General features: G+C 42.6%; 1 protein-coding gene across 1 annotated transcript; it reads right to left on the reverse strand.

Moving 5' to 3' along the window:
• Window positions 1-2,463: 2,463 nt before the first annotated feature.
• Window positions 2,464-14,338, reverse strand: tmc2a (transmembrane channel-like 2a). Its single transcript, XM_049019977.1, has 20 exons — window positions 14,158-14,338; window positions 13,906-13,941; window positions 13,358-13,748; window positions 12,269-12,427; window positions 10,865-10,955; window positions 10,697-10,778; window positions 10,313-10,419; window positions 9,968-10,066; window positions 9,349-9,491; window positions 8,856-9,003; window positions 8,016-8,204; window positions 7,443-7,622; window positions 7,032-7,190; window positions 6,607-6,735; window positions 5,959-6,026; window positions 5,461-5,700; window positions 5,260-5,385; window positions 5,052-5,130; window positions 3,808-3,931; window positions 2,464-3,571 (listed from the first exon to the last, which is right to left on the reverse strand). Exons 1-20 carry the CDS (start codon window positions 14,192-14,194, stop codon window positions 3,366-3,368), a joined length of 2,793 nt encoding a protein of 930 aa, XP_048875934.1. The 5' UTR covers window positions 14,195-14,338; the 3' UTR covers window positions 2,464-3,365.
• Window positions 14,339-14,718: the final 380 nt, after the last annotated feature.

Raw genomic sequence — 14,718 nt, forward strand, 5'->3', positions numbered from 1 at the left:
TATTATGCTTTACACAACATATTATGATTTACACAAAGCATGCAAGTAGGGTTTATGTTAAGGGTTTCGGTAAAGTAGGGTTAGGGTTAAAAAGAGACACTTAACTTTTGTTCGTGCCAGTGAGATTTTTTACAATTTCCTCACTATGAAACACTATTGTCTGTATGAGTAATAGTATTAATTTTATAGTATATTACAGTATATCATAGGTTTCCTGTTCTGTTACTAGAGGGAGAACTGAGGAGAGAGACAAGAGGAGAGCAAGGGGAGGAGCAAGATGAGGAGAGGAGAGGAGAGTAGAGGGCATGAGAGGGGAGAAGAGAGAGGAGAGGGAAGGAGAAGAGAGGAGGGGGAGGATAGAGAGGAGAGGGGAAGAGAAAAGAGGAGAGGAGAGGGGAGGAGAGAGAGGAGAGGGGAGGAGAAGAAAGCAGAACACTATAAACTTTAGGCAAAGGATCTCAGACCCCCCCCAGAACACACACACACACACACACACACACACACACACACACAGTCATTTCACAACCAGCAACATTCCATTGAATTGTGAGGGACCCTGCAGAAACACACAAGGTCACAGGCAAAGCAAAGACAGAGAAAAGAGAAGGATTGATTAAGAAAGCATGAGCCTGTGAGGGTGAGGGTCACCCTAAGAAAACAGCACTAAACAGCTCCACTATCACTGCAAGGTGTGTGTGACTCATTAACTATAAAGGTGGGTGATCTTGTTACCTTTGCCTCTGCGGGATGCCGTTTGCCAGCCGCGGCTCAAGACCGTACATGCTTTCGTTTTCCTGCTGTAGAAGGAATTAAAGCAGCACTTCAGATGTGAAAGCAAGAGAATGATCAGTAAAAGATGGAAGGTTTCTCAGGACGTGGGTTTTTGTTCACTGGTGTTTCAATTTTGAATGTGCAATTAAAGAAGCTGCTGAAAATTGTAACTTTAGAAACGAAATAAATTTTTTAAGCCGGTGAAACCTGAGGAAAACCTGATCGCTGATAAAAGAGCCACATTTTTTTGGTTGAAGTACCTTGCTTGTCAGCCGCAGGTTTGCCGTGTTGGAGGAGTAACAATCAAATGCGCAGACGCATGTTGTCTGTCGGTCCGTTTGTTGTCTTTCTGTCTGTCTTTCTGTTTTTCATCCATGCCAACTTCTTACAATATTTTAGAGTTATCTTCCAATTCATCCCTCAAACAAAAGATGAAGATGAACTTGAAATGTAAAAAATGTAATTCCATAAAGGCTATACATTATAATTCATTAACCTCTTCAGTTTCACTGGAGTCAAAAGTGAAAAATTCAGAGAATTTTTTCTGGAGAAAAGCGCACGATGACATGGGGAGAACATGCAAACTGCACACGATCACAGAAGCGTGAGGCAACAGTGATAACCACTGCACCACTGCACCACCCTCTCTTTTAAAAAAAACTATATGTACATCTGAAATGACACATAATGTGCAATTACTCAATTAATATCAATTGAAGAAATGTCCGAAATGATCTGACATCATCACTGAACCATTTCAAAGAACCAAATTTCAATTCAGTTGTTATATCCTTCATCCTTCAAAGAACTGGATGCTTTTCTTCTTGAAGAATGGTCCAGCATCCATCTAAATACAGCTCAGCACATGTATGACAGCATTCCAAGTAGGACTGAAGCTGCTCTGCAGGCAAATATCAGTAGGTTAACATCATTAATTCCTGAGGGAGTTAAATATCCCAAATAGCCTAAATATCCAATAGTGGCATTACAACGTAAAACCAGTAGATGGCAGCAGTCAGAAAAACAACCATATCTGCTCTAGGAGGCTTAGTCAGAAAAAGTTACTACTGCTGTAATCTTGCTGTGGCCATTGTGAAGGCCTTCAGCATCCATATTATAAGGCAGTGGCACTGACAGCCCCACTGGCACAGACACTGGAGCTGGCCATACTAGCGGAGTGGGTGCCAGTCACTGGAAGTCAAATCTGCTGAGAAGCCGATTCAGCCCATTATCCCTGTACCCAATCCAGTGCCAGTGTACAAATACACAGAGAATAAGGAGACAAGCGGATGTGCAATAGTGCATGTAAAAATGAGACAGTGATATTGCTTAATGCACTGCACATACCTTTATAATGCAGTGCAAAGCATCTATAATTCTTATACTGACATTATAATGCATTATGAAGGTATTATACAGTGCATTATAGATGAGAGTTTTATATAGCATTTTAAGTTTTAAGTAAAGTGTTACCATAATTTCGAATTAAAATGTTAATTTTTAGCTTAAACATTGTTTCAGGCTGACAATACAATAAAGACATTAATTTTATAATGAACAATTTATTCAATGGTTACCAAAGCACTTTGTTCAAAACGTAAACTGAATATAGTTTAATGGTTTCAGTTCAGTTTAGGGTTATACCCAAACCACTTACCAATCGTGTGTGACACTATGTTGTTAGTTCTTGGAAACTAAACTGAAGCTTAATCATAATTTAAAAACTAATCTCGGACTTTGAGGATACAGTCATGCATCGCTTAACAGGGAAACATTCTGAGAAACACATTGTTAAAGGATTTTGTCATTGTGCAAACGTCATTCAGTGCACTTACACAAACCTAGATGGTATAGCCTACTGTACACCCAGACTAAGGCAACCTTTTTATGAATGGAATGAGTGCACTCTAAAATAATGATTAAAAGTACAATATTACTAATACATCCACCAGTAACATGTTTATTATCATTTTCAAGTATTATGTACTGTACATAATTGTATGAACTATACTTTTACACGACTGGCAGTGCAGTAGGTTTGTTTACACCAGCATCACCAGAAACACGTGAGGAGGCTTTGCACTATAACATCACTGGGAGATTTTCAGCTCAATTCATCCTATGGGACAACCGTCGTATCTGAGGTCCAGTCATGTGGAGCATGACTGCATTATAAGCACCTTTCTGGTAAAATAAATAAATTCATCAAACTATGTTGTACTACCATTACCCTGTCCTAGATAAATGATTAGATGATGGATGGTTGGATGGATGGATGGATTCTTGCAAAGTGCTGAAGAAAAATCTAAACAGGAGAAAAATCCCAGAGAATGTAAAATGTCACTCTGCGTTTAGTAAATGGCAGCTCGGTAAATATTCTGGGCCATAATGTGAGAGAAGAGCGAGGTCAGATTTAGGGACAAAGCTGCCGCCTTCTAGCTGGACACTGCTGGCTGAGTGGATGCTCCAGCGGTTCAGGCTCCGTTTAGAATGAGGTGCTGCATCCATCACATTCCAGTTCTGCACATACAGCCCAGGGGGCAGTGGAATCATGGAGGCCCTTAGAGGTGGCCACAGATGTGGTCACTGTGCACTTAGTTCCTGGAGGCCTGTGTTCGCCCACGGCTCCGGTTAGCTTCTGCCCCAGGTAGGGGTCCTGGTCCCCGGGGTCCTGGGGGGCGTGTAACTGCAATGCGGGGGTTGGGACTCGCCAGGGAAACATCCTTCTGAAGGTTGACACCAGTGGCTGCTGTCCCAGGCTTTCCTGTTACCTTGGCAGGTTTTCCACTCTGATCATTGTCTAGGATATCAAAGGAATGAAGGGTCACTGCAGCTTCAGTTATGATCAGTCTGCTATAGTACCAAGCATTAGCTGAAAGCAGTGTGTGATAATGACAGGCTTACATCAGACAGGGGGGCTTGTGGCATCGCAGATTAGCTCTAACGCTACACAGCAACAATGGTGAAATCACAACGTTCACGCAAAAAGCTCACGTCTGGTTTATAAACGTCCATTTCCCTCTAACTGCAGCTCACCTGCATTGCTCTCTGCAGGTGGTTTGGGCGCCAGAGAGCGGTTGGGAAGCAGGTCTTCTAGATCTTTCATCACTTGATTAGTGCTATTTGTGTTATTTCTGCGATTTTTCTCCTCGTCTCTTTGCTAGGGTGAAGAATTGAAATAAATGAAAAACAGCAGATTTACTCAAACACAGATTGTATATACATTTATAGTGGAAGTAAAAATAGTGTGGTAATATATTAAGGCAAGCAATACACATAGACTACAGTCGGCCCTCCATGTCCACGGGAGATAACATGAAATCCAGACTCTCAGAAGATGACATTATGGGAATAATATGTGTTTGGGATAAGAAGCGTCCTGCCGAGGATTTGATGCTGCCTGATTGGCTAAAAAAAGTCTGAATTTCTACTTAAGTCAGAATTTTCAGATAGAAAGTCAGACTTTTGACTTAATAAGTCGGAGTTCTGAGATAAATGAGTGCTTTTTTTTATACTCCAAATGGCAGAAATGGGCTTCCATACTTTTGTCCGTGACAGAGGTGCAGTGTTTGCTGGAAATTTACTCTGATTAGAGGACCAGGAACAACTGTATGCAACCCACAAAAATGCAGTGATATTTGGTAAAATACAGCACTGTCTTCTTATACGCGCAGCACAATTAAATGAAAATCACTGCCTTGTGTTCTCGATAAATCTATAAAAAGGCCGTGTGCCGTCTCAGGCAAAATGACTCCAAGTGAGCCGCAAAATAAGGACATTAATCATGAACTTCATTGTGCTGTGTGACATTGTCCTTTTCTTCCTGTCTTGTTCACAGAATGATGACAAAAGCGCGCTGAGGCCTGGAACGTTAAATGCAGTGTGAGTGCGGACCAACAGGGGAGTGGGGAGGGGGGGGGACAATCGTCCTTGGGCACAGTACATGTCTACTGGGCCAAGTGTGAGTACACCCTTAAAGTATGCAGGATGTGCGTAGGTCATATGAAAATACTACACCATTTTATATAAGGGGGGCGGCATGCTGGTGCAGTGATTAGTACTGTTGCATCACACCTCCGGGACCCAGTAGGATGAGCGGTTTGATAAATGGATGGATGGATGGATTTTATATAAGGCACTTGAGCATTTGCAGATTTTTGTGGGTCCTTCAATCCCCCGTGGATATGAAGGAGCGACTCTATACACAAAAGCAGAGAAATGCATTCCATTTGTTTTTTATGCTTATTGCAGTGCATTACACTGCAAACACTCAGGCTCACCATCTGCATCTTCTTCTTCAGTTCGTTGTTGGAGTTTTTGTATGCCTCCGAGACAGAGTTCAGGTAGTAAATAGCCAGGCTGTGAGGTAAGACAGAGAATACCAGGGTAGAGTCTGTTCTGTACTCACCAGTCCAGCAGTGTAACTATGTGTTCAGTACTAAATCTGTACCCTAACACCCTCAGTACATCAGTGTGTTCCGTACTCACACCATCAGTAATACTGCTGGGATGATTAGTCCAGGATTGGCTGCATAGCTGAACAGGGTTCCCATAAATGCTGGAAGGTCCAGATCAATGGTCTCCGAAATAACAGCAAACATCTTTGACTTTCCGCTGTATGAAAACAGTCGGAATGCAATTATGGGATGTCTGAGTCAGCTGACGGCACGTGAGAGGGTGAGTGATTACCTGAAAGGACCACAGTCAAAGGATGGGGGCAGACTCATGATGGTGTACACCACGGGAAGGAGGCTGAGGAAGAGGATGAGTAAGAGCAGTCCCATGTAGAAGTTGTTGGACTTCGAGGCCTTGAAGACCCTCTCATGTGGGACATTACAGCTCATGACGGCCCAGCATTGGTAATACATGGAGGTGAGCAGGCGAAGAACATTAATGCCCACCAGCCCAGGGGCGTAGAAGGCGCCCATCCTGCACAGAAAGGGTCGCGTCTAAGGGAGGGGCCCACTCTCCACACTGAAAGAAGTATGTCACATGCTGGCAATGACTTTGCTAATGCTTTGGGACATACTGCCAGTATAGCAGGCGTGTATAAAAGCTTCCTTCCCAAATCATGAGCTTGAACTTCAATTACAGAAAACTGGAGTGTAATTGGATGGAAAATATGATGCTTATTTTAGCAAGTACATGACATGAAAGTGAAGCACCTGGTTCTGTCCACATTCTTACCAAATCATGCCCTGGTTGAAGACCAGACCGAGCACATTGCCGCTGATGTCAAACTCCGCGTAGGAGGGCTAGAGATGCAGAGGTGATCACATGTTACATTATTTTATAACAGACCCCTGGCTTCTAATCAAACTACACAAGACTTAATACATGAATCAACCTGAAAATACCACAAATCTCCTGGAAAGTCCAAGGAAAACTAGTAACTGTGCTCAATATTTGCCTTCCTGAGATCTCGAGTCAAAGCACAGCCGTCCACACTAGACTCTGTTCTAACTCTTAATTCTGATTCTTCGCCTCTTCCCTGCAGTTTTTGATGTTCCTTCAGATTAGCTAATCTGTGAATTATTGTGTTTGTCCATGACTTTGAGTTTCAGTCTGCCTGCTTCTCGAATAGGGCCATTAAGGATTTTCTTAGAAAAGGTTTGTCTAACACAACCTGAATTATCTTGACTTTTAAAATACAGAAGCTGTATTACTAGTTTGGCATATGCAAGGAAATAAAAGATTTTCTAAAGCGTATAATGTTATTAACGCTCCACATCAATGGGGTACCTCATTAGGTTTTGCATCCTTCAGTACTAATAAAATCAATCACCAAAACTCCAGCTACTTCCTGCAGATGACAGCCTTGATCTTCATACTCACAAAGCCTGCCTCCAGGTCCCAACACCAGCAGTAGTTCAGGAATCTCACAATCACAGCACGCAGGAAGTCACCAATCAGGATGGTGAGATACGTCACTTGGATGTCCGAAACAGTGAGTTTAACAAATTCCTGAAAAAAACAGCTGGATTTTCAAGTGTTTAGAGTTGTGTTTCCCTACTATAACACATATTTGCATTTAATGGAAACATATATACCACAGTACATTTCTAAAACTCTAATGACTGCAAGCAGTGTGAATTGATAAATGTGAATTGAATTGATCATTTTCCCCAGTATACCAAAGATTGGCAGATTTCCAACTAAGTTGCCTTTTTCTGAATTTTTCAGACATTCTGCCTATTACAGTGGTTTCCTAGGGCAGTCAATCATGCAGATTATTGTGGATTCAGTGGGGAGCAGCTTACAATGCCCACAGTGGTCTCCCAGCAAGGCCCTCGGATGATATCAGCAGGGTTCATGGGGGGAGGGGTTGCACTGCTGTCGTTGTTGTAGGCTGTGAAATTAGCGTAGTACTCCTTCATTGCCCAGATGGTGGCATTTTTAATGGAGTCCTCCTCTTCCAGCTGTCAGACAGGAAGCAAAATGTTTAGACATCCAGCCATCTTCTATAAGTGCATATCGGGGTCATGATGAGGATGAGGATGATGATCCTGTTTTCCCAAGAGCCCAGCATGGAACTTATCTAGGATACATAGCACCCAAGGACAGAGGCAGTTGGCATGGCTCTAGTAATCATCTAATAACCTCATCACCTTATAAATGTAACACTGTACCCAACTTGTACAAATGTTCCCGTGTGATAGAAAATAGCCAACCTTTGCATTGACTTCATCAAACAAGGCAAACAGGAAGGTGTAGAGGTTTCCCAGAAAGAGCGCAAAGATGCGACCCAACTGCCATTTGAGGGCGATGCGGGGATGATAGTCCTCCAACTCGGCGATTGTCTCAAAGAGGGGCGGGCACACCAGGCCCAGCAGAGACATCACTATCTCCACCTGGAAGACACATCCATGCTTCTGTTGGGCCTGGTAATGACATCACTATCTGCACCTGGAAAAGTCTGCTTCTGAATGGCTTCTAACATATGCACTTAACATAGGATGACCAGATGATCCATGTCAGTGGTGACACATTGAGCTACTTCATGTTTTACAAACTACTTTAAAACTGGAAAGCTTCATCACATTGGCTAAATAGTTCCGTCCTTCTTGTGCCACACTGGATAAGCAGCTGTACGACTGAGATACATTCAGCCAGCTGATGGGGACATAGTGAAATAGTTAGGTTCATGCAAACACACACAAACACTGTGCACAGGCAGACATAAACACATTTTCTGCAAAGCTACATGCAATATGTACCATGGGTAGAAGGTTAGTCGTTTATACCTCGTTCTTCTCATACCAGCTCAAGTCATCCCTGGTGGCAAAATCTTGGGACCTCTTCACCACAAAGTAGATGAGATACCCACTTCCACCCAAGCTGCAGATGATCATCACATTCGCCAAAACACGCAAAAACCTCCTTAGGTGGATGTTCTCATCCTTCTGGTTCTCCTGCTCATCTACAATGGACTCCTGTCAAGTTCAGACATTTTTGATTAAGATTAATCCTGACATGACCACACTCTTACCCCTTTTTACTGTTCACACTCCCATAAATCATACATTTCAATCTTGATTTCTGCTCATGATTTAATACCAGTGGGTTGTCGCTGAGAACAAGCATGCAAAATATAAATCCATTAATATACTAAACTGCTTATACAATATGGCAGTGTTTCCCAATCCGGTCTTTGGTGAGCCACAGACAGTCCATGTTTTTGCTCCCTCCCAGTTGGGAGGGAGCAAAAATGTAGACTGTCTGGTAGGGAGTTTGGAGGGAGCAAAAACATGGGCCGATTGTGGGTCCCTGAGCACCAGACTGGGAAACACTACAGTGGGCATGTTCCAGGGAAGAGAAGGCAGGTAGACCAAAATTTGCCATTTGAGTTTTTTAAATCATCTTATAAAAAAAAGAAAAATGTGATGCAGAGAAACCTTGCACACTGAGTCTGATGCCTTTTATTATTCTGTAATCGCAAATATTTCAGTGTTGGTCTGTGGTCATGACAGATGCAACGCGACGTCATATTTATTTTTAAAGGTGCAACAATTTCGGACGAAAAATACAGACTTGGTCTGCAGTGGCCTGTAATCACTGTGTCCGTCATGCATTGTCATGTTTACCTTGAAACTAGTGGTGATGGAGGCGTACTTATTGTCTGCCGTCTCCGAATTGCCAATGAGGTAATCCCAGCTGGTGAACATTTTCCAGGCAAAGGTGAATTCTCCATCTTCTCCGTCTCCACCCCCTACATCTGCATTTCTGGCCATCCTGTAAAACACCAATGTCAGGGGGCACAAACTGAAACTGCCCTTCTTCTTGTTAACAGAAGACAACAGAAATCATTTCACTGGTTAATGTCCATTAAATCTTCCATACCCTGAGGAATCAGAGATACTGTATGAAGTGACTGACAATGACAGCTTTCTTAGCGATTAATATAGATTCACTAACTTCTGATATAGCAACAACAGCATAGAGGACAATGATAACAACCAGAGGTATTAATGAACATGGTGCATTAGAGTTGGCTTAAGTCAGATCACATGGTACGTTTTATGGAAGTAAGAAGCATTAGGTAATCAGAACACAAACCCTGTAAAGATTAAAACTTACGTTCGTATGACAACCATAAGACTGTAGCCAAAGGTGCCCAATCCAACCATGAGGTACGACAAGGGCAGCCTGAACTTCAAAAAGCCGATGGTTCTCTGGTTGTTATAGTAGCCGTAGAAGAGTACAGAGTACTTACAGTAACCCTGCATATGAAGATAATTCATTTTAATTCAATTTTTAGTGTACTAAAAATTAACAAAAATATCGAAATGGTTCATATTCAAAGGGGATGTACCATAATCCATGCAATTAATAAGTCTAGTTAAAAAGGAGAATTTTGATGAATTTTTTCAAAAGATTTCCAGAGCAGTTTGTGTAAACTGGAAGGTTCTGTAACTGATCAGGAGAAAGCTATTTGTATCTAGCTGGTGTTGTGCTATGCCAGGGTCCTGTTAGAATACACAATTTATTTTATGATCCACTAAAAAATCACAAAGTGAAAGTGATTTATTCATCAGAAGCTGAATGTTTTGTAGTATATTTTGTTTATTAACTTTTTTTTTACTTTATTGCATATTTCATAGTTCTCTGGAAAATGCAGCCAATGCACCTTGTACCGTACAAATGAACATGCAGAGTCAAGAGAATGACAGTTTCACTCCCAAAAATGATCACCTACATTGAAGTCCATGAGCACTGAGTAATCCATAGCGGAATCCTGCTCCGCTCTCGGGACGGTCTTCCTGGGAATTGTTCCATATGGCAAACCCATCAAGAGCTGTGAAAATACACATGTAGACCAGCCATGAACACACACATGCACATCAGCCATGAAGACACAGACAAACACCAACCATAAAGTGACAAACACCCACTATGAGGACACAGACATACAACAGTCCCTCTATGTTTTTTAATTAAACAAAAAAAATAAGTAAGATATTATGTATTTATAGTATAACGATAAACTATAAGGACGAATTATAATTTCAGAGACGGAAATATAACTAGTGAGCCTTCTTACCTCAGGGATCACGACTAACCCAAAAGTCAGGCCAAAGAGGACTAAGTTCATTCCATACATCCAGCGCAGAAATATGAAGTACGAAGCTACTGAAGATCCAAAGTGACCTTCAAAGACAAAGACACCACCAGCCAATCAACCATTATCTAATATTAAAATATAGAGCACAAAGGTGCCATCATCCAAGAGCTAACCTCTATTAAGCTGTTTAACGGACAACTTGCCAAAGAGGAGTTCAACAGTGGAGGGAGAACATAGATCCAGCAGAGCCTCTGGGTGGCGCTTTAACGTTTATCATGCTCCTTCATGGATCAACATTTTATTTTGAGCAGGAGGTCGTATCTGAATGTCATGGATTAGCGGCGAGCGAAACTTGTTCCTTACTCTCAACTTCTTTTATTTTCCGCTCCCAAGGTATGCAAGCTGTCTTGAAATTTTCAAAATCTCTTTGAAACTTGATCCATTTCTGTTACGGAATAAAGGGAAACAGTATTAATGTTGCCAACCGTGGAAACCTTTGTCTGACGTGCAGTCAGATCCGGCTCATCTCACCTTGGTCATCATCACTTTGTAGGCATACCACTTCCGGCCTTTCCCTTTGCCCAGGGCACCTTCAAACTTGTCCACAAACTGCTGAGCATCTCTGAAATCCATTCAGTTATACAAGTCATTTGAAATATAAACACCCAAAAGTAATGAAAATTGAAAACGGAGAGACAAGAACAAGCGTTCCATGGCCGTGTGCTAGTTCAGGACCTGCTTCCTCCAAAGGCTGCATTCGAAGGTGGAGTGTGTCAGCAGGCTGTCCCATTTGGAAGGCTCCTTCAAATGCCACCTCGGAATACATCCTTCTTCTTCCCACTCCAAGAAGTACCCACCCGACAAACCCTATCCCAAGATTCATTGTGCAGAGGTGAAGTGGGTGTGTCACGGCTCGGCGAAAGAAGGGCCGCTTCGTTACGCGAGAGTACAGGCAGGAACAGCTGGTGGCACGAACAGGGAATTGTCCTTAGGCCAGACTGTCCCATTTGACAATGTCTTCAGCTTGACCTTCAAAGGATGCCGCCTACAAAACCTACACCTTTGCAGACCATGTCATTCAACTGGTGCCGCCGCTGAACTGGGACACAGCTCATATTATCAGCAAGGTCTTAACCATTTTGAAACAGAGCTAAAATGAGATTCTGTTCAATAGACCATCCATCCATCCATCCATCTATACTATATGGGCAAAAGGTTTTGGGACACATGGCAATTACACCTACAGGAACTTTTATGACATCGCATTCTATATCCATAGGCATCATTATGGAGCTGGCCCCCCACTTGCAGCTGTAACAGCTGCCGCTCTTCTGGGGAGGCTTTCCACAAGTTTATGGACTGTGTCTGTGGGAGATTCTGCTCATTCACCCAGAAGAGCATTTGTCAGGTCAGGCACTGATGTTGGACGTGAAGGCCTGGCTCGCAATCTCCGCTCCAGTTTAGCCCAAAGCTGTTTGATGGGGTTGAGGTCAGGGCTCTGTGCAGGCCAGTCTCCTTCTTCCACACTTAATTCACCCATCCATGTCTTTCTGGACCTTGCTTTGCGCACTGGGGCCACAACATGATAAAAACCTGCTATTTTGACGTTGTGGGGACCATTTTTCATGTACCCATAAGGATAACCCCGGTTTTATAAAAATCAGTGAATGCAATCAAAAAACTAAAAATGCCAAAAGAATTGTATTTTGTATTTTGTTTGGTTGCTTAAAGTTCTGGCTGCGTTGGGGTGAAGGTTGTCATTTTTGGATTTTGTTTTTTCTCGTAGAAATGAATGGATGGTCCCCACAAAGGTGACAGTACAGGTCTGTGTGTGTGTGTTTGTGTGTGCACTGTATATTGTGGTCATAATGGGGGGTGGTCATGGTCATAGCAATTTTGTTTCACCAGTGTATATATATTATTTAGATGTATTACTTGAGATGTTCCAGCCTCCTCTTCATCCGCCATGGCTTGTTCCTGATGTTGGCGATGAGCTTTTTCTTTTCCTCGACCTCCTCCATGAGTCGTGCCATCTCGCCCTCTGACATGGACTGGTCTGACTCTGAGTCTGCGTTCGAGTCAGAGTCTGACGAGCTAACGACAGAGTAGTTCTCTTTCATACTGCAACCAGCTTCATCTTCACCTTTAATCTTAGGAAAGTCAAGTGCTCAGCAAACCCAACCCATGTGACACGAAACCAGAGGGAACACGGAGGGACACAAACAGCAGTGACAAGGAAAAGGTATTATCCCTCAATAATTAATATTAATTACCCACACCACCCCCTCCCCACAAATAGAGCAAGTCTGAGTAGTTTGTACTGATAATTTCATCTCTTGTAACATTAGTGCACATGAAGTATCAGCAATTTTATTCTTTCTTATTCCTGCTAATGAATGTAAAAAGACTTAGTGATACTCTTCCCTCTGTAACTCAGGCACTATATCAGCTTGTGACAGTGAAACGCGAGCTGAGCTGTCAGACGAAGCCTGCAGGTGACCAGACAGGCTCACTGCTCACCTGCTAATACGCTTAGTGTATAACTGTCTGTATGTATCTCTGATACTATCTCAGCGTAATGTACCTGCAGTCTGTATGTATGGTATCATCTCAGTGTACTGTACCTGCAGTCTGTATGTATGGTATCATCTCAGCGTACTGTACCTGCAGTCTGTATGTATGGTATCATCTCAGTGTACTGTACCTGCAGTCTGTATGTATGGTATCATCTCAGCGTACTGTACTTACATTCTCTGTGTGTGGTATTACCTTAGTGTACTGCACCTGAATTCGCAGTGTACAGTATTACCTTAGTTTACTGCACCTGAATTCGCACTGTACAGTATTACCTTAGTGTACTGCACCTGAATTCGCAGTGTACAGTATTACCTTAGTGTACTGCACCTGAATTCGCAGTGTACAGTATTACCTTAGTGTACTGCACCTGAATTCGCAGTGTACAGTATTACCTTAGTGTACTGCACCTGAATTCGCAGTGTACAGTATTGCCTCGGTATATCGTACCTGTCTTTTTTCTTCTTTTTTGCATTCTTGTCTTTATCATCATTCTTCTTTCCCTTTCCTTTGGCATCTCCTTTCTTCTCCTTGTTCTGCTCCTCTTTCTCCTTCTTATTGGCTCCCTTCTTGTTTCCCTTCTTTCCTTTCTCTTCCTCACTTTCACTGTCTTGTACTTTACCTCCTTTCTTCCTGTTTCCTCCCCTTTGTTTCTTTGGTGCCTCTTCTTCACTTTCATCTTCACTATCCTGGGCTTTCGTTGGCTTCTTCTTGTTTCCCCCTCTTCTTCTTTTCGGAGCGTCTTCCTCATCCTCATCCTCGTCCTCCTCATCCACGGCTTTTCTGCCTCTTGCTGCCCTTCCATTGGCTGGCTTCCTATTCCCTCTCCTGCCCTTGCGTTCTGTCATAGACCATAGGTGTAGAATCATATAAATATATGAAACAGCTACCATAAATAAACACACATACATGCACGACTGTAGAAGTAAAAAGCATAAATAAACACAGAAAAGATATATAATATAAACACAAAACAGAGAAAGTAATGATTCACTCACCATCTTCACTTTCTTCCTCATCAATTTCTACTGAAACTGATATAAGTACGAAGACGTATTAGAGACACTGGCATTCATTCATTTTCTTAAATCATGGAAAAATGTTTTGTTTTTATCACAATTTCTTCAAAAGCAACGCAATGTTCTTTAAAATAGTACATATTATCGCAGCTTTCATGAAAAAAAGACAAAAAAACTATACATTACTTCATTCTCTAGTTGTAAGATCATTTTGGATCATTTTGATCATACCGTCATCCGCCGCCACATCAGTTTTCTTTCTGGGCATTTCCTGTTGTTTCTTATGTGCTAGAGAGCAGAGGGGGGGTCTCACAGTGGAGGAGCGCCGGCCTTCACCTGCGGGCTGCGACAGATGGGTCTCTGCTCAGGCAGTTTACTTAATACCTTCCTGACAGCGACACGTGACTGGCGGTGATCTGAACCCATGGAGCTGGAAGGCTGCTTAGAAACCCAAGTAAGTGCGACCACAAGATCTGCTCCTTTGTAAGACTTACTGAACGCAACACGCAGCTTCCTGGGAGCTGGGGCTTTGCCAGCGCGCACGTCTACGGAGAGGCGCACATTTCCGGGGCGTCCGGGCTGATAAAGATTTTTTCAGGAATCGTAAGTGCAGTCAACATGAGCGATACGAAACTACTGGCCGTCGAAGGATATATGGTGCTGAAGATTTAATGAGGTTTTACGTTTCATTTCGGGGGCCAGAATGAACGGGGAATTATTTGCGCAATGAGACCTGAAATATGTAATGTGTTATTTCATAATATTTAAGCAGACCTTAAAAAGACATTCAAA

This window comes from Brienomyrus brachyistius, chromosome 7, assembly GCF_023856365.1.
Source record: "Brienomyrus brachyistius isolate T26 chromosome 7, BBRACH_0.4, whole genome shotgun sequence".
Taxonomy (NCBI): domain Eukaryota; kingdom Metazoa; phylum Chordata; class Actinopteri; order Osteoglossiformes; family Mormyridae; genus Brienomyrus; species Brienomyrus brachyistius.

Coding starts and splice junctions, on each gene's coding strand:
- tmc2a (XM_049019977.1), bottom strand. CDS start 14,194: ATGCCCAGAAAGAAAACTGATGTGGCGGCGGATGACG. Junction 9,492..9,967: donor CAGTGCTCATGGACTTCAAT/GTAGGTGATCAT, acceptor CTTCATATGCAG/GGTTACTGTAAGTACTCTGT. Junction 9,004..9,348: donor CTTATGGTTGTCATACGAAC/GTAAGTTTTAAT, acceptor GGTGTTTTACAG/GATGGCCAGAAATGCAGATG.